The sequence below is a fragment of the Pteropus alecto genome, unplaced genomic scaffold (assembly GCF_000325575.1).
Source record: "Pteropus alecto unplaced genomic scaffold, ASM32557v1 scaffold94, whole genome shotgun sequence".
Taxonomy (NCBI): Eukaryota; Metazoa; Chordata; class Mammalia; order Chiroptera; family Pteropodidae; genus Pteropus; species Pteropus alecto.
In genome coordinates, this window is record NW_006437736.1 from 2,354,083 (window position 1) to 2,377,109 (window position 23,027).

General features: G+C 43.9%; 1 protein-coding gene across 5 annotated transcripts in view; it reads left to right on the forward strand.

Moving 5' to 3' along the window:
- The window catches only part of LARGE1 (LARGE xylosyl- and glucuronyltransferase 1), a 484,407-nt gene that overhangs the window by 226,325 nt on the left and 235,055 nt on the right, over positions 1-23,027 (forward strand). For all 5 annotated transcript variants that reach the window (XM_015591589.1, XM_015591588.1, XM_015591590.2 and 2 more), the window contains one exon: positions 12,491-12,614. In XM_015591589.1, coding sequence (XP_015447075.1) covers positions 12,491-12,614 — 124 coding nt within the window. The remainder of the gene's footprint in view (positions 1-12,490; positions 12,615-23,027) is intronic.

Below are 23,027 nucleotides of genomic sequence, written 5' to 3' on the forward strand. Positions count from 1 at the left end.
CCACTATTCATAAGACTCTCGGGGACGGAGCTCTCGGTTCCTCCTCGTGGACCTCAGCTCCTCCAGTTGGCTTGTGATTTCCACACATCTCAGGAGGAAATGAGGGTGCCAAATAAAGACCCACCATGTGGGCTCCGCCCCATGTCTTCCGACTTGAGGGAGGTGCCCTCTCCACAACACCGTGGCTCCTGGGCCATTTCTGATACTCCTCGTGGATCTGCAGCCTTCATCTGCCACTTGAAACCCAGGCATTTCGTCAGCTAAGCATTGAATTAGATGAGCGGGTCTCAGTCTTTTATGTATTTATTCTTCATCTCTCCTAAAGAACGCAGGTTCCTCCCCAACTGCAACAAAAGCCCACGTATTAGAGAACAGCATTTGCATGATTATAGATAGTCAATTATGCTATTTCTCAATTATGGCAAATTTTAAGGTCATAAAGACTTCTGGTGGTGATGTTGGGTGTAAATATTATTGCTGTTGCTTTAGCTACAAAACAAAAAATTCCAGTAGTTGTTGAAATTGTAAAAATCCTGTTGAGTATAAACTTTTACTCCTACAGTAACTGTGCCGCACAAAGATGTTAAATTTAAAAATAGCAGTAGCTTTATTATCAGCTGCCAATGACATGCCACACTTTCATGGAGGCATGGGGGTTTGAAAAGAAAGCAGATGCTTAGTATGTGTCCTGAAAATTCTGCACCCCACGTCAGTGACTCCTTGATCTTTTGAGACCAAATAACCACTTATGTCCCTCCCATCTGTGAAACTCTACAAATGAGAGGGATTCTGTGAACTGATATGATGGTGATAATGAGTTGAGATAGCAAGACAATAGGACTTTTGAAAAATTTTCAGCTCAGAAAGTCCAGCTATAAATAGCTTCATTGCTTCCAAAGCAGTTAGGGAGATTAACAAACACGTGGTTATAAAAATACTTCAATAAATGAAGTACCTTCCTAATGTTAATAATAATATATTAATAGTGGTACAGGATGCTTCTTTTGGCTTTCGCTAGGAATTACAGGAATTAGATTTATTTTCCAGACAAGATTTTCAGCAAATTTTTATTTAAGGCTTGCTTTGTTACATGAAACCAATTTTACTTTTGCGGTGTGCTGGGTGACAGTAGGCACACTATATCTTGAAAGACAGTTCAAGAGTGATATGGGCACTCTGAAAATTGCTATTGACCTTTTGGAAAGAAATGCCATAATGTTATGCCTGAGACTGTGACCCAATGTGATTATGTTAGGGGCTCTGTCTGAAAAGGATAATCCTAACTACAGAAAGGCTTTTACAAAATATTACTTAATATCGTAAAAATTCGAATAACACTTCAAAACAATAAGATTAAATTAATGAACATCCTCTTACAGTAAACCGTGTTCTTGGTTTATTTTTAAAAGTAAGTGACAAGAGAATTCAAAAACATATGCATAATATCATTCCACTATATAAACACATACACGTGCATACAGATACACATATACATGGTCTAAATACAGGAGTGAAAGACTAACAGAAAATACATTCAAAATGGAATTTTTGCATGTTGTGGTCGGGGTGGTATTGTTTTTGTTTTCCTTGTACATATATTTTTGGTCATCTCATTATGCAAGCTCCACAGTGAAGAAAAAGGCAGATGAGAAAATAAATACAAAATATATGCGAACGAAGACTTATCTAATAGAAAATAGCACAATATGTGTCTTTGTCACCTAGATGGAAAGACGTTTAAAGAAAAATTGAAGGAATGCCTGTGACTTCAATCCCAGTTGCAAATAAACTGGGAAACATAGCTGCTTTTCAAGGAAACTGAGCTATCAATGAGCAGAGAAAGAAAATATTTATTTAGTAGCTTAAGTGTTTACCTCCTGGGCAGGAAGGTGGGCCAGCTTGTAAAAATTTAATGTTTGCTTGCCAGGATGATCTACTTACTCTCTCACTCGACAGCCCTGTTGGCAGGAAGAAGCTGGGCGATTTCCCTCACTTTGCATATCAAGCAGCAGGCTCTTTTTTGGTGGGGAGGGGGAGTTAACTTCACTTGTACCCCGAAGACCATGGAGGATAAAACAGCATATTTCTGACCAGGATCTGCCTGTAATTGTCTTATTGCTTATTCAGGCTTATTATAGAAGCAGTTTCCAGATTGTGAAGGGAAGAATCTAGGATTTGAATTAAAAAAAAAGAAACAGAACGAGGTTATGATTTTGGTCTTGCCATCTATAAAGTGGGTGACCCAAGCCAAGTGACTGTACTTTCTGGAGCTTTGGCTTGGTCCCCAGCCTGTCATAGAACCTTCTTTTGAATATCAAAAGAGATGATCTGTGTGAAACGAGTCTGCATTTTATTTAAGAAACAAGAATGGAGTTCTCTGCATCAGGCTCTGTTCTCAGTGGTTTTTAGATACAAATGCATTTCATGCTCATATGCCTTCTTGAGGTGGGTACTGTTCGTTATCCCCATTTTACAGATGATGGAACTGAGGATCGAGATGTTATGTCAAGGGTGAAGGTCACGTAGAGAGGATGAGCAGGGCGGGGTTTGAACCCAATCAGTCCAGCTTCAGCATCTGAGCTCTGAACCAGAAAAATAAAAGTTACCATGTTTAGTATCATTATTCTTTTACTTTTATTTAATCATTTGGGGAGGCCATGTAGACATTGTTATCATTATCACGAATCTCCATAATCTTCACCCTCCCAGGTATATGTTTTTGGAGGACTGAGTATGAAATAAATGGAGGTTTTAAAGGCCTGGACATTAGTGTTGTAGTAAAAGACTTAAGAAAATAGCATGGAAGAAAGAAAAGAAATAAAGAAAATGGTAGCCACATGAGGGGATGAACATGTTGATTAGCTTGATTATGGTGACTCTTTCAAAATGTATACATTCATAAAAACATCACCTGAAAGGTTCGTGAACTACTTAATGTTCATATTAAATATATATGATTTTTATTCACCAATTATACCTCACTAAAACTGAAAAAAATATATATATCTATATATCTATATCTATATCTATCTATCTATATATATATAGATAGATATATAAATAGGCAGTTAATATCTTTGAGCAGGTGAGAGAGCTATGCTATTTGGTCATGGACGTATATATGAAACCAAAGAGAGCTAATTCCTATAGGTCAGATACTAAGCATCACGTGAGCTATTATATTTTACCTTCATCCCAACCTGGGACAGTAGATGCCATTATCCCAGCAAATGGATGGGGAAACTGAGGCTTGGAGAAGTTCAATAGCTTGTTCAGGGTCACAGGTGAGTAAGTGTCACTCCTGGGATTCTAGCCTTGACTCTGCAAACCCGAGAATCCATGCTACTTTTTACTACACCAGATGGCTTTTTGATTTTTCTGGAAAGTTGCTCTGCTCTTCCCACAAAGAGAACTTTTCTGACATGATATCGACTTGTCCTTGAATCTTCCCACATCATCAAGGCCACTCGTCCTCCCTCAAACCAAGAACTCACACTGAAAAACCTTCATTCTGGCTGCTGTGTTTTTCCGTAATGAGTTCTATTAAATCTCTAAGTGTAACAGATTCACTGAGCATTCAAGTTGCTGTCACAGACTCTTTCCGAAATTGCAGTTCCATTCTAAACTTAATAATTAAAGATTATTTCAACTCGGATGTCCCTGTATGTTTTAATACAAACAGACCCCAGATTGCCTTGGAGGGGCTGTGGCACATTCCCGACAAAATAAGAAAGGAAAAGAAGGGAGCAAGCTGAGGTTTAATCATCTTTGCCTCTTTGTATTACCATATTTATTGCATCCCAACCTGGAACAGGGGAGCAGTTAAAGCAGAGGCAGCAGGAGCCTTGCTCATTACAAGCTAAGTCTGCAGGCTCTGCCGAAGATGAGGCATGCGCTTGCTTCCTTTTCTGTTGTAAAAGCCTGGTCTTGTCTATCTGTAGAACAGGCCTGATGCCTGGGGCAGTGTCTCTGTGTTCAAACCCAGGCCAGCTATGTGGGATCCATTTTATATTAAGATGTAGGCCCAAGCTGGCCAGTATAGGCAGAAATCTTTTCTCTTGGTCTTGCTGCTATCCCCAACCTTTTTGGCACCAGGGACCAGTGCTCCTATGAGAAGCTAATGCTTGATGATCTGAGGTGGAGCTGAGGCAGTGATGCTAGCGCTGGGGAGCGGCTGCAAATACAGATCTTCGCTCACCTGCCTGCCCTTCATTTCTGCTGTGCGGCCGGTTCCTCACTGGCCACGGACCAGTACTGGTCCATAGCCCAGGGTGTTGGGGACCCCTGTCTTATAGCACTGCTCTTAAAATGCATGTGTAACTGGTGACGGGTACAAAAGACTATTTTAGATGTTGTACAGATATAGAATTAACATCGAATCCTACATTGAGAAAATCCCTTTTTTGATTCTCGTGAATGAGTTCTTATTATCTTTAGACAGTGAAACCCACTTTAGTGTAAATAACGTTCTTAACATTCATCACACTTTTGCTAAAAATCTCTCTGAACACAATAGTGCAGGATGGAGACTCATAGCCTTTGGCTGATTTTGGAATTTGCAGGGCCTTATCATTAAAACTATTTCTTACCTTTTTGAGTTAGGAACCAAATACAAAATAAGACTCAGACATCATACGGGCCGAATGAAATATCACCTTTGTTGCTATTAGTCCTGGATTTGGGGGTTCAAATGTGGGCACAAGTGGGCTCTCCTTTTTCGTCCCAATGGATTGGATTTACTTTCTGGTCAGAGGCCAAGCTGGACAATTGCAGGCCTTCGTCACATGGGCAAACCATCTACTGAGCGACACAGATCCCTAAGCAGGAAGCCCAGAACCAGCTGAGCAGACCATGCCACATCCCCTCCTCCAAACTCAGCGTTCGTATTGTCACGCCCTGTCACAGGCAAACGAGTAAGTTTTGGGATGCCATTCACATACCATAAAATTCCCTCTTTAAAAGTGTACGGTTGTTTGGCGTTTAGAATATTCACAGAATTGTGCAACCATCACTACTATCTAATATTAGGCTCTTTCATCACCCCAGAAAGAAGGCCCCGTACCTGTTAGCAGTCACTCCCCGTTTGCCCCTTCCTCCAAACCCTGGCAGCCACTTATCTACCTTCCGTCTCTATGGATCCGCTTATTCTGGACATGTCCTAGAAATGGAATTATATAGCAGAGAGTTTTTTATAGCTGGCTTTCACCTAGCGTAATAGTCTCAGGGTTCACGCATACTCGATGTATGTATCCCTACTTGATTTCTTTTTTAAATTTTACTTATTTATTTGTTTATTTATTTATTATGGTGACATTGGTTAACGAGATCCAGTAAGTTTCAGGTGTATAGTTCAACAGTAAGGCATATGTGTATTACATGGTATGTTCACCACCCATAGTTAGATTTCTTTCTGTCACCACATATTTGACCCTTTTACCTCGTCTACCTCTCCCCTCCCCCTCCCCCTTGAATTTCTTCTTTGATGCATGTATTGGTACTTCTTTTCGTTGCCCAATCATATTGCATTCCGTGGGTGTGCTGCATTTTGTTTATCCATTGATCGATTGGCGGCCGTTTGGGTTGTTTGAGTCTTGAATAATACCACTCTACTGGTTTGTGCATAAGGTTTTGTGTGGACATGTCTTCGCACATTTTTTGTATACAACTAGGAGTGGAAGTGATGAATAATTCAGCAATAGTAACTGTATGCTTAATTTGGGGGGGAAACTGCCAAACTATTTTCCAAACTATCTACCTGCAGTCATTTTACAATTTCACAAGCAACACGAGGATTCCGGTATCACTACATCCTCACCAACACTTGTTCCTGTCTTTTTTTACTTTAGTCATTTTCGTGGGTGTGAAGTCATGTCTCATGGTTTTGATTGGCATTTCCTAGTGACCACTGATGTTGAGCAGCTTTTGTCGTCCTTACTGGCCATTTGTATATCTTCTTGGAGAAATGACTGTTCAAATTGTTGCTTAATTTCTGATCTACTTACTTGGCTTTGTATTGTTTGAGTTTAAAATGGTCACAAGTCTTTTATTAGATACATACTTTGCAGATATTTTCTCCCATTCTAGGATTATCTTTCTCAGTTACTTGATGCTGTTCTTTGAGGTGTAAAAGCTTTTAATTTTGTTGAAGATCAGTTTATTTGTATTGTTGCTGTTTGTGCTTTAGATGCCATATCTAGGAAACCATTGCTTAATCCAATGTTAAAAGATCTACTCCTACATTTTCTTCTAAGTGCCCCTACACCTAACTTCTGGGTATTTGTGTCAGACTGTGAGGGCATTTGGATCTCTTGGTAATTATTCATTTGTCCATTTATTTTTTCTTTCAATGAACAATTATTGGATGTTTATATCTACAAGGAACTATTAAAATCCAGGGATAAGATTTTGTTAGCAAAATGTCAAGACTACCTAGCAGGGAACAGAGACGTGAATAGTCATTAGATCATTGCAGAAATCTAAGTTTTGAGGCTCGAATTCGGTGGGAGATGCTAAGGAGGCACCTGACCCAGTGGATTGACGTCTTCGGAGCCCTAGGGTGTAAATTGAGAACAGCGTGCTAGAAGCAGTTAGCAAGGCGGCAATGTGTAGGTTGTCCAGGAAGAGACCAGAGCATGAACACAAACCCACAGGAGAACTTGGCTGCTCTCTAGAAGTGACGTGGGCACTTTCTAAGCACTGGGGATGTAGAGGAAACAAGAGAGTAGATGATCTGTGAAACTAGAGAAACTACCCCAGACATTTTGCATTTTAGTGGAGAGCAGGAGATAGACCTGCAGGTGAGTATGGAGATTTCTAATACTAATGACTCTTAGGAAGAAGCCAAGTGGAGTGATGGGAGAGGAAGAGGGGCACTGGGGATGGAGTGGCCATGGAGGGCCTCCCCGAGGACGTGGCACTTGACTTTATTTCTTAAGGAAGAGCATTAGCTGGTCATTCGCCGGCCTGGGGAGGAGAATGGTTGGAGTGCAGGGTTCAAGGAGGGAGTGGGAAGATATGAGCCTGGAGAGGTAGACAGGGTGAAATCATCTAGGGTCTTGTTAGTTCCATGTGGGAAGCTGGACTTTATACATTGTGAGGCGAGCAGAGGATTGTAGAATTATTTTATAGAGAGCACAGGACTTATAGGATGGGAGACTCGAGGGGATCAGGCTCAGAGACAGGGAAAGAAAAGGTGAATATATTCATGAGATATCACTGAAGATCAGATAGGGTGATAATAACTAACATTTATTAAGTCCTTACTGCCTGCAAGTCGCCATTCTGAGTGCTCCATATACTTTAATTCAATCCAACAATCACTACGAGTTAGGAGCTATTTTTATGAATCCCGTTTTATAGATACGGAAACTGAGATAGAGATTAAGAAGCTTGCTCAAGATCACATCATTCGTTCGTGATAGAACCAAGATAAGAAGGAACCAGACGGTTTGGCTTCAGAGACCTGGCTTCTGACCACTAGGCTAAGCTGCCGCTACAGACTTGGAAGTGACTGGGTGTGTGGGACATGGTCAGGGATGCTCTTGTTTTGGGCTTGTGAGATGGGGTGAATGGTACACCTCTGACCCAGGCAAGGAATTCATGAGTAAGGATATATGTGAGGAAACTAAAGAAGACAAAATGAGCCTCTACGTAATATGTCAGGCATTGTTCTGGCAGCCAGGGCACACCAGTGAGTGACAGACCCAAGTCTCTGTGCCCACGGAGCTCACACTCCTAAGGAGAGACAGATACTAAACAAACACTCCACAAATAATTAGTAACCTGGTGTGTTAGGGGCTTCTATTTGGGGATGTCTTGGCTCTAAGGGGCCTGTGGGATCTGAAGGTAGGACCATTTGATTGGCAGTTGGACTTACACATTAAAACTCAAGGGAAACATTCTGGTTTCCATGGAGATGCCAAGGAAAGTGGTCTGGGCATTGTTTTCGGTGCTTTCCCCATGGTCACTGCAAGGTGCAGGAGACAGACCCACGTTCTCGTGATGGTACCCAAGGCAGAGCCTTAGCAGAGCCCCTCCCGGCATCCCAGCCCATGAGAACGAGACCCCAGCCTCTGTGGGTCAGCCTGCAGTTGGTTGCTGAGTCAGTGTCAGCAAACTTCCAAGGCCTCGGTGGGCACCTGGCCTGGAGTCCCCATGTGTCCCTTGACGAAGCATTTACATAATCTTCTAATAAGGGGAGCTAATGAGGCACACTGACGCCTCTGGCAGTACAAACACCTAGTTTTGCCCTAAGGATGAGCTAAGTGTCTTTCTGGATTTACTCTCCCATCTGGAGAGATACTTTAAATAGAAGATCATGGGAGGGGAAAGCCTCATAGGAATGCTTGCAGAGTCCTCTTCCTCCACACTGGTGTGTCTTCTGCTCTGTTACCAGATTAACCTGCCTAATTACAAGGTTTGGTCCCCCAAACCTTGTCTGGCTCTTTCTCTTAGAGAATGAAATTCACGGTTCTTAGGAAGCCACACACTCTGGCCGAGCCATCAAGACTGTCTCTCGCTTTTCCTTTTTCTCCTCCCTATTCCGTGCACGCAGTAGGTGTCCACTAAGTGTGTTCGTATGATCCATTCAGATGAGACTGTCCCTTCACAGACATGCTGTGTACTTTCCTGTCTCTGGTTTTCTTTCTTTTTTTTTGCTTTTTTCTCTTATGCTATTATATCCTACAGAACGCCTTTCTCCATCCTCCCTCTTTTCCCATCCAGAGGTCCAGTTTAATTGTTACATAGTCCATGGAAACTTCCTAGAATCCAACCTCACACCCCTGTAGCTCTTGTGCTCCTTACAGAGACATTCTGTACGGTAGTCCAACTCTAGGGGTACCCTTCCCTTATTGTCTATATCAGTGTATTCCCATGGCTCTCGTGGGACGTGTGCCATTCCTAAACTTTGCAGTCGTGTGCAGCAGCCCAGCGTTATGGCACACCCGTGTTCTCACGCTTGTGTAGTTGCATTGTCTTTCTCCATCTCTGCCAGAATCATAGTGGCCTGAGAGAGGACTCTGAGCCCATTCCTTGCCTAAAGCCCTGTTATGCCTTATATGTGTTTGCTGCCTGGATAGCTCTTCGTTGGATGTTTAATCATTCAACTCTTTTTATTTTGGTCTATAGATGGAGGAACTAACTCAAATACTTTATTTGAAATGTGATGCAGAAGGATAGGTAGAAGAACAGTTTCATAAATTAATGTTGATAATAGTCTTAATCCATTGTCGTAATCCATTGGGGCTGCTGTAACAAAAATACCACAGACTGGGTGACTTGTAAGCCACGGACATTTATTTCTCACAGTTCTGGAGGCTGGGAAGCCAAAGATCATGGCACCAGCATGGTCTGGTTCTTGGGATGGGGGTTGGGGGCTGCTTCCTGGTAGACTGCCGACTTCTGTCTGTGCCCTCACATGGTGGAGGAGTGACGGATCTCTGGAGCCTCTTTGACAAGGGCACGAATACATTTCAGGAGGACTCTGAGCTCATGACCTAATTACCAACTCAAACCCCATCTCGTGATGTCATCACCTTAGGGGTTAGCAGTCAACTCCAAATGGTGTGGGGAGTCACAAACATTTAGACCATACTAGTAGTTAGCACACATTGAAATCTTACGATTGCAGGAAGCAGATATAAGTAGCTTGATCTGTTTGGGATTATTACTCCATGTCTAAAATCATGCTGTCTATCTAGTTGTAATAAAAATGCAAGTTGGCAATTACACAGGCTTACCTTCATTCATCCTTGATTCATAAGACTCTGTCGTGGCTCGTGCGGGAGAAGGGAGGGGGAGGGCTGAATGGACCACCTGTCTTCCCAGTGACTTGGACTAGCTGCCTCTGACTTAGCCTTCAGATAAGTCGCTGGCCAATCAACAAACACACTGTCACCCCCGCAGGCCACCAATCGTCACTCAGGCTGATTGGCAGCTTCTTGTAAGGCTTCCAGGGAAGCTCCAGGAAAGGCATGCTCTCGCGCCCTGGGTAGAGATGGTTTAGTGGAGGAATTTGCAGTGTTCAGGCAATGGTCCCGTGGAGAAATGCTGCAGTGCTAATTGCTTCTTCGATTCATTTTTTTTTCCGTTTATTACCCTTGTGCACCTGTTATGTGTATGGCAAGTTGGCCTAATAAATTTCTTCAGGTCTAGGCTCATTCACCCAGCTCCACCTGGCTTTGCCACCGTTGCTTTAAACTTGGTACACACCCAATCCCCAAATCATCTTCCTCCCACGTGTCTTTTTTCTCGAATCCCCTGTTCTGGAGACACCACCACCAGCCCAGGACTCTCAATGTCACCTTCAGCTTCTTCCTGTCCATTTTCCCCTTATATCTGAGATCTCATCTCCTGAAATCCCTCCAGATTAAGTTCCTCGTTGCTGTTCCTTGGACTGTTTTAAGCAGCTCCTAATCTCACATCCGCCTAGTCTTAATCTCTTACATGATTTGTCCACGTATATTCCTCTAATCTGTCTGCTAATCATCACCCATTCCCTCCATTCAGTTCATTTGTTAAACTCCTGCTACATTCCAGACACCGGGCTAGATCATGGGGCCGTCCACTTGAACATAACCAGCACGATCCTTGACCTCCCTGGGCTCACAGTCAAGTGGGGATGTAGACAAACAGGTGATTGCTGCCTTAGGAAGGGCCCTGACCCAGTCACGGGTAGTCAGGGAAGGATTCTAGGAGCAAACGATGGCAGACCTCAGAACCAAAGACTGGGAAAGAAAGAGGTCATCAAACGCTGAACGGGGGAAGTGAAGGGTGAGCGAGGAGGGAGCTGAGGTAAGACTGTGACCTCTGCGCGAGCAGGGATGATATGTCTTTAGTCACCACGTTCCCATTATCCAGCTCCTAGCAGATTGTATGTACTCAGTACGTATTTATCGAATGAGCAAATGCAAGAGAGTGTTTACAGAGCAAACCGAACATGCAAAGGCCCAGGTAGAGAGAGAGCATGGGGGCGTGGGAAAGCGAGTGGCGGTCTGTCTGTCTGGGACAAAGAACACGGAGAGACCGCACAGGAGGCTGCGAGCTCAGACGCAGGTTGTGTTGCTCCCACATCCCACAAAGATGATGAAGTCCAGACTGTTTAACTGGGCATTCACTGCACTGCTTCCTGTGGACTCTCCTCTCTCTCCTTCTCTGCTCTAACCGTAGAGTCCCTGCTGACCACTTCCTGTCCCCACACACTCCAGCGCGGCCTGCGCTCCGGCATAGTTTCCTGTGGTCCTCCTCACCGTGTCCTCGATCGCTTCACTTCCTGTAATGTCATTTATCCTTTAGGGCACCGCTTCCCTCTGACCCAAGCAGAATTAGCCCTTCTTTTTCTTGACTCCCATAGAACTTTGTGTTCTGTTGTAGTCGTCATCACATTATCACGTTCTGTCTCATGTTTATAGTATTTAATTGCGGACCTCCTGCCTCTCTAAATAAGATAAGCTCCTTGAAGTCAGAGGCACCAGGTCGTTCTCATCTTTAGATGTCCAAAAGGCATGCATTCGTAGTATTATAATTTATGTCGTTATTTTCACTAGCACAGTAGTATTTATGACAGTAGTTCTTCTGAACTGAACTATCGCTTTGTGCCTGGTGGCCTCTCAAGAAGGCATATCTGCTCTTTATTAATAGCCTAACTTTGTCTGTTATTGATATGCATTATATGTGACACTTACTGTATTTAATCGACACAGTAGCCTGATGAGGGTTTTTTTTTTCCCCCCAACATTTTACAGAACGAAGTGGCAGCAGTGCAGTGGTATATGTGATACACTCAAGGTTTCCATTAATAAATGACAGCTCAGGGATTTGAACCCATTTCCATTTGAATCTAGAAGCTTTGCCCCTGTGTGATGCTGGTTTGTCCACTGGGCGCTGCCTCAGTAAGAGCTAGTTGACTGAGGTGGAATGAATAAAAGCTGTAGAAATATTAAAAGTGAGGGTCAACTGATACTCAGTGGCAGGAGCCCCAGAGGGACTCCATCTTGGATGGCTGGTTTTTGAGGGAACAAGCAGAAAAAAGGACTTAGTGCTGTGGGCGGAGTGTCTCGCGAGCTCCAGACAGCCAGTCCAAAGACTCGAGCTTCTATGGATGTGCTTCTGCACGACCGCCGATGTCTAGGTGGTAGAAATAAAGGGTTGGTCAAATCGTTAGACGTGCTCTATGTTTTACTAACAGCTATGGTGGTTGGCTTGACTTGCGTGTCACCGGCGATCTTGCCCTCTCTGGTCCTTGTTTGTCTCCTCTATGTGATGCTGAGGTGAGGCGAGGTGTCGTCGCTTTTTTGGCGCCACCAGCCTCCCCAGTGAGCACCGGTTTGGTAACAGGTCCGATCTACTTTCATCACGGCTGTTGGAAGCTGCTCACACGTCACTCTCATCGGTAACAGTGTGTTATTGTGGCCGGGACTCCGAAGCCTTCGCTGCTTCCCAACGTGTCTTTCTTCTCCCTCCTGACGCTGCTTCCTCTCACTTCCCGCAGGCGGAACCCTCTGCACTTCCACCTGATCGCCGACTCCATCGCGGAGCAGATCCTGGCAACTCTCTTCCAGACCTGGATGGTGCCTGCCGTGCGCGTCGACTTCTACAACGCGGATGAGCTCAAGGTACAGTGCGGTGTGCGGGCGGTGGGAAGGGGTCGGTGCCCGCCCGGGTCCCTCAGGCTGGAAGCTTTTCTCGTTTGCGGTTTAGTAGACCTCAGACAGGGCAGACAAATCAGCTCCCAGCTGGCAATGCCCAGAGTATAATCGAGGCGGTCCGCCATCCGAATCTGACTTTGTTATCGAAAGCGTTCAAGTGACCAGTTCTTTAGCATGGAATTTACGACAGTCTGTGCAGTTCTGGCTACCAAGGCTTTATGCAGCGTCTGGAGGCCATTGGCCTGGTACTCGCCTGAAAGAGATCTGTGATACTGTGGTCTAGAGACTTTTGTCACCCCGTGAGGTAAATACCCCATGAGTCCAATGGACTTAGAAAGAATTCATGTATTGCCATTTACTGGTCATAAGACACAGTAAATAACTTATACCTTTGCTGGGTCTGTGTTCTCACCAGCAGAAAGTTGATCATAATGCCAAACTCATGAGGCACTTAAGAGGCTCGAATGAGATAATATATGTGATGTGTTTTAAAAGGCTCTGCTGAATAAATAATGATTTTGTTGGGCCAGAGGATTTTAACCAAAAGAGATCCAATTGGTCATGTCACTCCCTTGCTTAAAATCTTTCTGTTGGGCCACTTTGCTCGTATCGATGTCGAGAGTCACAGTCTGATCGAGAGGTCCTGCACGTTATGGCTCTCGACTCTCTCGTCATTCCTACACACTCACTGTTACTTATCTCTGAGAAACCCCGTCCAGTGCGCTCTGCCCTCTCCCCTGTGCCTGAGCATTTGCTCATGCTTCTCCTTCCGCCCGAAATGCCCTGTCGCCTGCCTTGTCACAACTCCTCCTCGCCCTTCAGAACTCAGCTGCACCGCCACCTCATCTAAGAACCTCTCCTGGTTTTTCCAGGAAAGAGGAAGACGTTTTCTATTCACTCATCTGTCTACTGCTTTATTTGAGAACCGTCTTAATGAGGAGAGGGGCAGGGGGCACGTGTTACCCTTTTCTGTGTGTCTGGTGCATAATTGGTACCCTGTAATGCTTGTGGATTTAACAAATTGCTGTTATTAGAAGAACATGTAACTTTTGCTAAAATATGTGATGCTCCATCTCCAATCACCTTGGGAAGGACCGAACACCTAGGCATGAGGCTGATGCTAGCAAATTGCTTGTTCCAAACCTCGTAAAGCTATTATCTTTTCATTTCAGAGCCATAACATTTTAAATAGATCACAGAGATGCTGGCCAGAGTTTCTGATTTCCCCATATTTCAGGCTCCGAGGTTGATGGAGACGTTCAGAATTTCGCATTTGGGGATCGTCGTGGTAATTTGTGTGCCATTCCAATCTATTCTGAGCTAAAATTGATTAACACTCTTAAAAAGGGAAAAACAAAATTTAGCAAATTGCTGCACTAATTAAGGTGAAAGCAAGCCACTCTGTCTCCCAGGGTCTTAGCGCCAACACTGTGGGGAGACGCAACGGGTGGGGAGGAGCAGCAGCTGGCGCAGGAGGATGCTTCTGCCTCCTCCTCCGTTGTTCTCCTTCCTTTTGGCAATCCTGCCTCGTGTCTTTTGCAAGCCCGTACCCTCCACTGTTTAAGAAAACCCAAAGTGGTAGGGAAAAAAAAAAAAAAAAACCCTCGCGTTTGTAACCTGGCCCGCCACTAAAGAACTGTCTGATTTGAGTTCTGAGTCCCGGCTCGATCAGGTGTCAGATGGGTGGGACGGTGAGTGCCAGCTGCCAAGGAAGGGACCCGATGCCTGACAAGGGAACTCACGGGAAAGCCCGGCAGTGCCTGAAAGGTAGCAGGGTCTTGAAACTGTGCCACTCCCATTGGTAGCCAAAGCAGCGTAGGATTGAAATGGCCTTGATTGTGTGGCCTGTTACAGAATCAATCCATGGACAGACAGTTGGGAAGCTAAAGATTTCAGCCAAGTGCTGAAATCTGCTCCTGGGGCCCCCAGGAGGTCTTGGAGGAAGGAGGAATGAGAAGGGACAAGACCGTGTTCTGTTCTGACTCTCTCGTGCCCCCTTGAAAGCAGGTGGCCCTGCTGCTCATTATTTCACATACTTCCTTTTTATCTGTTCGAATCGAAGGCTCTGTGGCTTAAGAAATAAGAGCTTTAAAAAAAATACAACCTGGTGTCTGTTCTAAAGGATACTGTCTTCAGTTTTCTGTCCTCTAGCCTGATTTCTGCTGACTACACCATGCACGGTCCCCAACACCTGCATTTTATTTCCCTACCAGTTAAATGCCTATTCCGCCCCCGCCTCCCACCACCCAGTTCTGTATTCCATGAGGCTATTGCTCTTAGAATCCAGTAAGGAAAGAGGATGAAGGCATTTTGTAAAACATAATTTTTCCATAATTGATCATAACAGTAGTAATAATTTATACAGAATCCTCGACAAATCCAAAACTATGATGTGTCCACTCCCCCCAGCCTGCGCCATTCCTGGCTCCCGGCACTGCCATCTGTCTACGTAGTTGCTCATCCAGAACCAAGAGTTCGTCTTTGATGGGTCCCTTTCCCCGACCCCACATCTGACCACTCCACACCCTGGCTCGTCTCCATCCCTGCTGCTCGCATCCTAGTCTAAGCATCGCGATCGTTCCCCAGCCCAACAGCAGTCTCTTCTGTGCTGCTCTCTTCTCCTCCCCCGAATCTATTCTCCATCGGTAGCGTGAGTCAGCTTTCCCAAGAGCAAATCCGACCGACACCATCCCGTTCGCTCCGCGTAAAACCTTCAGTGGTCCTTCACCGAGTCACATCTGCCTGGAGTCTGGCTCCTTCCAGCTTTGTCTCACACCCCTGGCACCATCACTCACTCCCAGATCTTCATCTTTGCTCTGCCCCGTCCCTCCCACCAGCGGCCTTGGCCCAGCGCATTCTGTTAACCTCTGTTTCCTCACCTGCCTTCTCCCCCTCATTGCTAATAAATTCCAAGTTCTGTTGCTGAAGCTGCATTTCCATGGAATACCTCGTTTTATTGCATCTCACTTTATTGTGCTTCGCAGATGTTGCGTTTTTTTGTTTGTTTGTTCATTTTTTTTTTTTTTAATCAAAGGCGAGGCCCTCCACCAACAATAGGATTACAACTCGCTTTATTATGACACTCACTTTAGTGGTTGCAGTGGTCTGAAACCAAACCCGTAGCTACCTCTGAGGTGTGCTATGTGCTCGGGGAAACCTCCCTGCCCATCGGGGTGTCTTTGTTATCTGTTCCCACAGGATCACATGCACTTCCTTAGGAAAGACACTGCAGAGTGTGACCTTCCACACCTTTGCGTGACGAGCTGGTGAATGTCTGTCCCTCTCCTATGCGGGGAGCTCCAGAAGGGCCGGCATCATGTCTGTCTTTCGTCACTCTGGTATCCTTACCCGTGATGTGATGCTCGGCTTATGAAAATGTTTGCTAAAGGAACAATACCCAATAAACTCAGAGCTGATAAAGTCACCGGGAAGGGGTTTCTTTATCACTGTCAGGGCTCGCCACACTCCTGAGGCCTGTCGTGCTGGTGACCCTGCAGTGGCATAAATAAGGCAGCTTCCTCTGTATCACCCACCTAAAGTCCCCAGAGCAGACCTGGGACAGGCGAGCATCTTTCCACAACAGGTTCTCATGCCATAAAAGTCACACATTAAAACCCCGTCCATTCGCTGACATCGGAGGGAGGAGGACAGGAGAGGAGTGGACAGGTGCTGTGTCTGCAGCTGCTTCCACGAAGCATGTCAGTCGGTGGCCTTTGCAGACACGCACGACAGCCTCCCCCAACATGGCTCCGAGAAATCGCTTTGTACAGCCGTTGGGAAAGGCGTTTCTCACAAATACTCCTATGGGCCCTTTCTTTGTATCCCTTCCTGCTGGAGGATGGCGTGATAGGGAAAAGGAAATTCACGAGGGATTGGTGCCTGATTCAAAAACGAACGGCGGGAAGTTCGTGGTGGACTGTGCACGTCTCCCCTCCATGATGACCAGTTAGCGTGGATTTGCAAATAATGATCGCTCGGCTTGTGTGTCTCTGTGGCCTGTGACATGCTCATCGGTCTTCCGTGGGTTTACACGGCTCATTCCTTTCCGGCCTCCACTCCAGACATGCGGCTCCGGCCATCAGAGGAGGAGCGGGAAGAAAAGGGGAATGGATTTTTCTAGAGAGCTTTGAAGGTGGTCGCACGCTGTCCCTCGCTTCTCACGACACCCGTGCGGGGTGGAGAGAGACGTTTTATTACCGCCATCTCACAGATAGTTTATAAATGGAAGTGCAGAGTCGAAGAGTGTTTGCCGAAGATCAGGCCGCTCATAAAGGCCAAGGCCGAGATGTGACTTTTCCCTTTACAAGTGAAAGGGTGTGAAATACGGGAGTGTGTAATTCAATAGACAAGGATGTGGAAAGGAGGGAGAGACATCGGCTCCGGCCACCCGGAAATACAGTTGCCCCTCTTGAGTGGTGCTTGAACTCACAATGCCTGTTTTTCAGGGACTTTGGAGCCCGTAGCCTTTGGTGTAACGTCTCATTTATGGGAGACTTTACATTTCGTGTGGTTCTCTCATGAAATGTCCACAACAGCTCTGTGGAGCAGGTCCTATGATTATCCCCATTATACAGATAAGGAAACCGAGGACAAGGAAGGCTAAATAACCCAAAACCCACGTACACAGCTAGGGCATAGCAGAGCCAGAAGTATCTGACTTCACAATCCATCCTCTTGCTTCTGTATTTCCTTCTCTGTGGCCTGTTTTTAAGCCAAGATACTGTAACTATGTCTGGACAAGGGTCCTCTATGCTCATGATGCTGTCCTTTGGTTGTTCATGAAGAACAGCTGCGTTAGGTATGACCCCTCCATTTAAAGTCTTGCTGGGAACGGAGCTCCCTGCCGGGGACAAAAGTACACCTTCCTAGTGATGCTGCGGAGTTTGGGATGACCCCGTCACTCCTATCCAAGAGTCGTTTTCTAAACGAAACAGTCATTAGTCTGCAAAGTTTGCCTTAAATCAGCAATACATATCTTGCCAGTTTTCAGAGGAGTCCCCGCACGGCCTGTCGGCATTTGATCTGGCCCAGAAAGTCACCCCCATGCCACCACTGGGGCGAGGTTGATCTCGAACTCATGAAGGGAAGTGGCGGGGGCAGGGGCCGTTTCATGATTCTTCTGTCTGGCTGGGAGCCCTAATTTATCTCCTTTTCTCTTATACTTGATGCCTGCTCGTTACCAGCATCAGAAAGATTATGAAGTAGGATTCAGGACTGTGGTGACAAAAAATAATATTAGTGGTTGACTCTAAAAACTGGCTTCCTACTCGTTCATACTCAGTTGCCTTTATGCCGGTCCCTATGGAGTATTGCAGAGGCTCTTAAGATAAAGTCAGTCTCAGCACCCTGCTGTCCTTAGGGAGGCAAACTTCTGTTGTTCCTCTCCCTAGGGGAGGTGGGTAAACACTCCCTACCGCATCTGTTTCCTGGGAAGATATGTTTTCTGAATGACGGACATATTCTGTTAGGAGAGACTGATGATACCATGAAATCACAGGGTCCCAGGGTTGGAAGGAAGCCCAGGATCATAGCTTTTTTTGGACAAATGCAAACCAGAAGGATTAACCAAGTTGTCCAAGATCTCACAGGTGGTTCTTTCCAACACAGTCCTCTTCCCAAAACTGGGTCTGGGTTTGAAGATTGCCAGGCCTAGGGTATTGTTCAAAGGGACCAAGCTTGGCAATGGTGGAGCTTCAAGTGCTGCGATCGGATATCCTAGGGGGGTGGCTGGAGCGGTTTCAGTTAGACTTGGCCTGAAGAGGAAAGACAGGAGACCTGGGACAGTTCTCATGGAGGACATGATCTGTCTAAGGTGCCCTGCAGAAAAATGAGAAGTAAGGTATATGCGACCTTCAGAATCGTCTCATGCAGTTTCGCTAATAATGTGATAATGCTGATAGTAACGCACAGAGCTTAATCGTCTTTCAAAATTGGGAGCTGTAGATCTCCTTTATTGGTGAGGAATAAATGCATTAAATGAGATCTTATAATGAAAAGCACAGCGCTCAATAAATTTTGTTAACTCCCTTCCCCTTTCGTATATTTGAAGAGGGCCATGATTAACCTTTTAAATCTTCTCTTTTCTAAACCCACCATGTCGACTAACAGACGTTCTCTTCCCCTCCAACAAAGAAAGAAATATTGACCTCTCATCAGACGGGTACCTTTTGGGTTGTTTTTCTAGAGTAGTTTATTTATTTACGCTCTTGTTCCTTCTTTCCTCTGGGGGTCTCACTCATATTATGCAGGAAGGCTCACTGAGTTTAAATATTGTGTCCAAATCTGGAAAAGTTAGCGTTCTCCCATTTTCCTTTGTTTTACTGGCTCCTGGATTATCCGCGTGGTTAACGAACATGAAGCCTGGGTTTTTAAGGTCAGCCCTCATATTAGGCTTTTCTCTTTCGGATAGCAAGGGCAGGATCACAGAATGGACGTGGATAAATGAAATGCATTTGAAAACATCTTTCGGTATTTAGAAGACTGGTCTTTGGCTTTTACATATTAGACATGGAAAATTGTAGATAACCAACATAAATTATAATCCACATTAGAAAAGAATCTTTCTGTGTCAGTCATACAATTCAATTTATACACCAGCAAATGTTTCTTTATATAACAGGGTGTCCTAATGAATGAGCCCTCTCCTCTTTGGAGAGTCATAGCATCTTAATTAGGAGGGAACTTGGCATTCATCCGTTATCACATTTCACTTTGTCCTATAACATTTTATATAAATGGTCATTAATCTTGTGCTTTTGAATACTTCCAGAGATAAGAGATCATTACCTCCCAAAGGACCTTGTTCCATATTTAGAAACTCTATTAGAAATCTTTGTCTTGTGCTGTACTGGAATCTTCATCTTTTGAGTCTCTCCATTGGTGCTGAGCATTAATAAAGACCGAGTCCAAGTGCATTCATCATTGTCTGTTAACTCACTCGTCTTCCCCACGGGTCTGTGAGAACCAGGAGGTCAAGGCCTGTAACTTTTATCTCTGTGCCCAGCTTTCAGGACAAAACCTGCCCGGAAGCGGCCCCCAGCGAGTGCATGAGTTCTAAAATTTGGGGCTCCAGAATGAATCAGTCAGGTGTGTGAAGACCTGGCATATCTACAGAGCCCCGCTCCTCATTGTCTCCATCCCCTCAAGCATATCCCGAATGGCAGTTTGGCATTCACAGCCTAGTTATAGACCCTTAAATAGATTTTCTGACACGTTCGGTTAATACTTGGTTTCCAAGTTATTACCTTCCTTGAATGCGCTCACTTTTGTCTCCATCTCAGATATATCTACTGTTCTCTGTAATTCTTCAGAATGCAAGGGTCGTTCCACATCTACCCAGAAGATAGGCTCCTCCAGAAGCTATAATTGGTCCGAGCTCAGAGCCTTAAACTTATTTAAAGTAATTAAGTGACCCTGGACCCATATTTTCCCCGTTTTGAGCATCGATCCCTTCCCACTTTCATTGCTGTGGTCTTCTCATCCGTGGTTCATTCACCCTGGTAAAGAAGGAAATGCTTTCATGAACCTCATTTCATTGTGTCCTTTCAAGAATTCCATGCTGTGGAAGCAGCACGTGTTTTCTTTTGTGACGAAGGAATTTGCCAAAGGAACTGGGAGAATGCTGCTAATCAGAGGCAGAAGTGATGCTCAAATCTAGTTCGTCTGGCCTGCAGTGAAGTGTTTGTGCCAGAAGTCTCCCCCTTCCAGGGCCTGAGTTTAAAAACAACTTTAATGATTCAAGAATATGGTTATCATGATGGATTTTGGAATATAAGTTGGACCAAAAAAAAAAAGAAGAAGAAGAAGAAGAAGAAAAAGAAGAAAAAGAAGAAAGACCAGAGGTATTTTATGGAAAATGAGAAAGTAAGGGGGCAAAGTGAACTGTAAATTATGATGAGATTAGGAAATTGTTGCAGTGAAAACAGGGGTCTTTGTCCAAACGTTTTGAAAAGGACAAAAGGCTAGATCTGGGGAGTGAAATGTTAGAGCACTGGCATTTTAGATGGGGTACATTTTGGGGGCATAGTACCCTGGAAAGGAAGTACTGGGTAAAAAATTAAATTTTAGGGCTCCCGGCACTTCAGGGCAAAGTGTTGGATGGTCCATTCAAAAGATGACATAATCCAAGAAAAATGGTCAAGAGCTAAAAAGAATACATGCAGATCCAAAGGGGCTTCTACAATCTAGGTAAAATCAGCAATAAGATATCTACATCACAGTACACCCTAGAAAAATATTTGCATTATAAGGATTAAAAAAATCCTTCCATTAAGAATAATAATAACTCTCATTACTAAGAATTGATTGTGCCAACATAATAGCTTTACATGCATAATCTTATTTTATCCCCACAGTAAGCATCGAGGTGAGTATAATTATTTTCACCCATTTCCATGTGAGGAAATAGAAGCTTATAAAAAAGACTTGAAATTACTCAGCATTGTGTAACCAAATTACGAATCCAAGTATTCCAACTCTTGATCAGCGCTGTCCAAAAGAAATACAACGATGAATCATATGTGTAATTTTATATTTTCTAGTAGCCACATTTACAAAAGCAAAATGAAACAAATGCATCTTAACAATATATTTTATTTAATCCTGTATATCCAAATTATAATCATTCAACATGTGATCAGTATTTTTAAAACTACTGAGATATTTTACGTACTTTTTTTGTACTTAGTTTTTGAAATCTGATGTATATTTTTCACATCTTAATTAGGACAAGCAGTATTCAAGTGCTCAACACATGGTTGGTGGCTATGGATGAAGAGTAAAACATGCTTTCTAGGGCTACGCTGTAATGTAAGGGCAGGGGGTGGAGAGAAACATACTGTCTTTGAAGGATAGAAATTCTACCTCAGCCTTTTCCACTATAATAGTAAAGGTCCTAATAAAATGTCTGCAGAGTTTTGAGCAAAAAAAGACAGAGAACCAAGACTACCAGCCAAGTTCTCTCACGTATAAAAACAACCGAAAAGATGATGCGCTATACAAGAGCTCACATAATGTACAGCAGTGTATACTTCTTGAAGAAAGCATCAACAGTCATTGGCCAGCCAGCCATAAAAGGAATCAAAATGAATATTCAGGAATGAAGAGGTCTTGTTCTAAAGAGGCAGGCAGTTTGTAGAAGTTACACTTGATCTGTCAATAATTGTTTTAAGTCAGTTCAAAGCTCAATGTAGATGCCAAAAGTTGCTCTTGAAAACATATACAGATAGCCACAACTGCATTTTAAAACAGCGTGGGAGGTGCGGGTTGGATTTAAAAGCTATTAAGGTTCTTGTGCTTTGAGGGGTAACTCCAACAAAGGAGTTATTTTTAACTCAGGTGTTATTTTTAACCCTTCACTCTGATCACCAGGGAAAAGGGGAAGGTGTTTCTTCAAAGCTCAAACGTGACCACTGGTAAAGCTATAAATAGAATTAAAACTCAGTTGTTGGAGATGATTATTGCAAATGAAACAAAGCCTATAAATTTGGTAGGAAGCAAAGAAGGTGGGAAAGGAAAAAAAAAAAAAACGGTGCTGGAATATTGGGTATCCATGTGGGAAACAAGTGAATTTTGATCCTCACTTTATAGCATATACAAGATTAACTTGAAATCAATCTTACACCTAATATGAAAGCTAAAACTATACAACAGAGGAGAAAGAAAACAGGAGAAAATCTTAGTGGCTTTAGGTTAGGCAAAGATTTTTTTAAGTAAGACACAAAAAATCACAAACTGAAAAAGAAAAAATATTGATAAATTGGACTTCATCTAAACTGATAGTTTTTGTTCTTCCAAATAAGAACAAAATAATAAGAAAATAAAATGACAAGCCACAGATTGTGAGAAAATATTTGCAAAGCCACACGTCTGATAAAAGATTTGTATCTGGAATATGTAGAAAACTCTTACAGCAGTAAGAAGACAAATGACCCGATTTAAAAATGGCCAACATATTTTAAGAGACATCTCATCAAAGAAGACGTGGGGATAGCCAGTAAATCCCTGAAAAATGCTCATCATCATTAGTCATCAGGGAAATGCAATTTAAGATCATCATGAGATGCAATGGCTAAGATGAAAAGGGCTGACGATGCAAAGTGTTGGTGAAGATGTGGGACGAGCAGAACTCTCAGACATTGCTGATGGAAGTACAAAATGATACAACTACTTAGGAAAACAGTTTTTCTTAAAAAGTTGAACGTATACTCAAACTATGGTCCGCAACTCCAGTGAGAATTGCGCAGTGAGAATTACACAGTTCTACTAGGTAGTCACCCAAGAGAAATAAAACCATGTGCACACAAACATCTGTTTGTGAACATTCACAGAACTCAAATGTCCATCAACTGGAGATTTGGTAAACAGGAGTGGTGTATATGT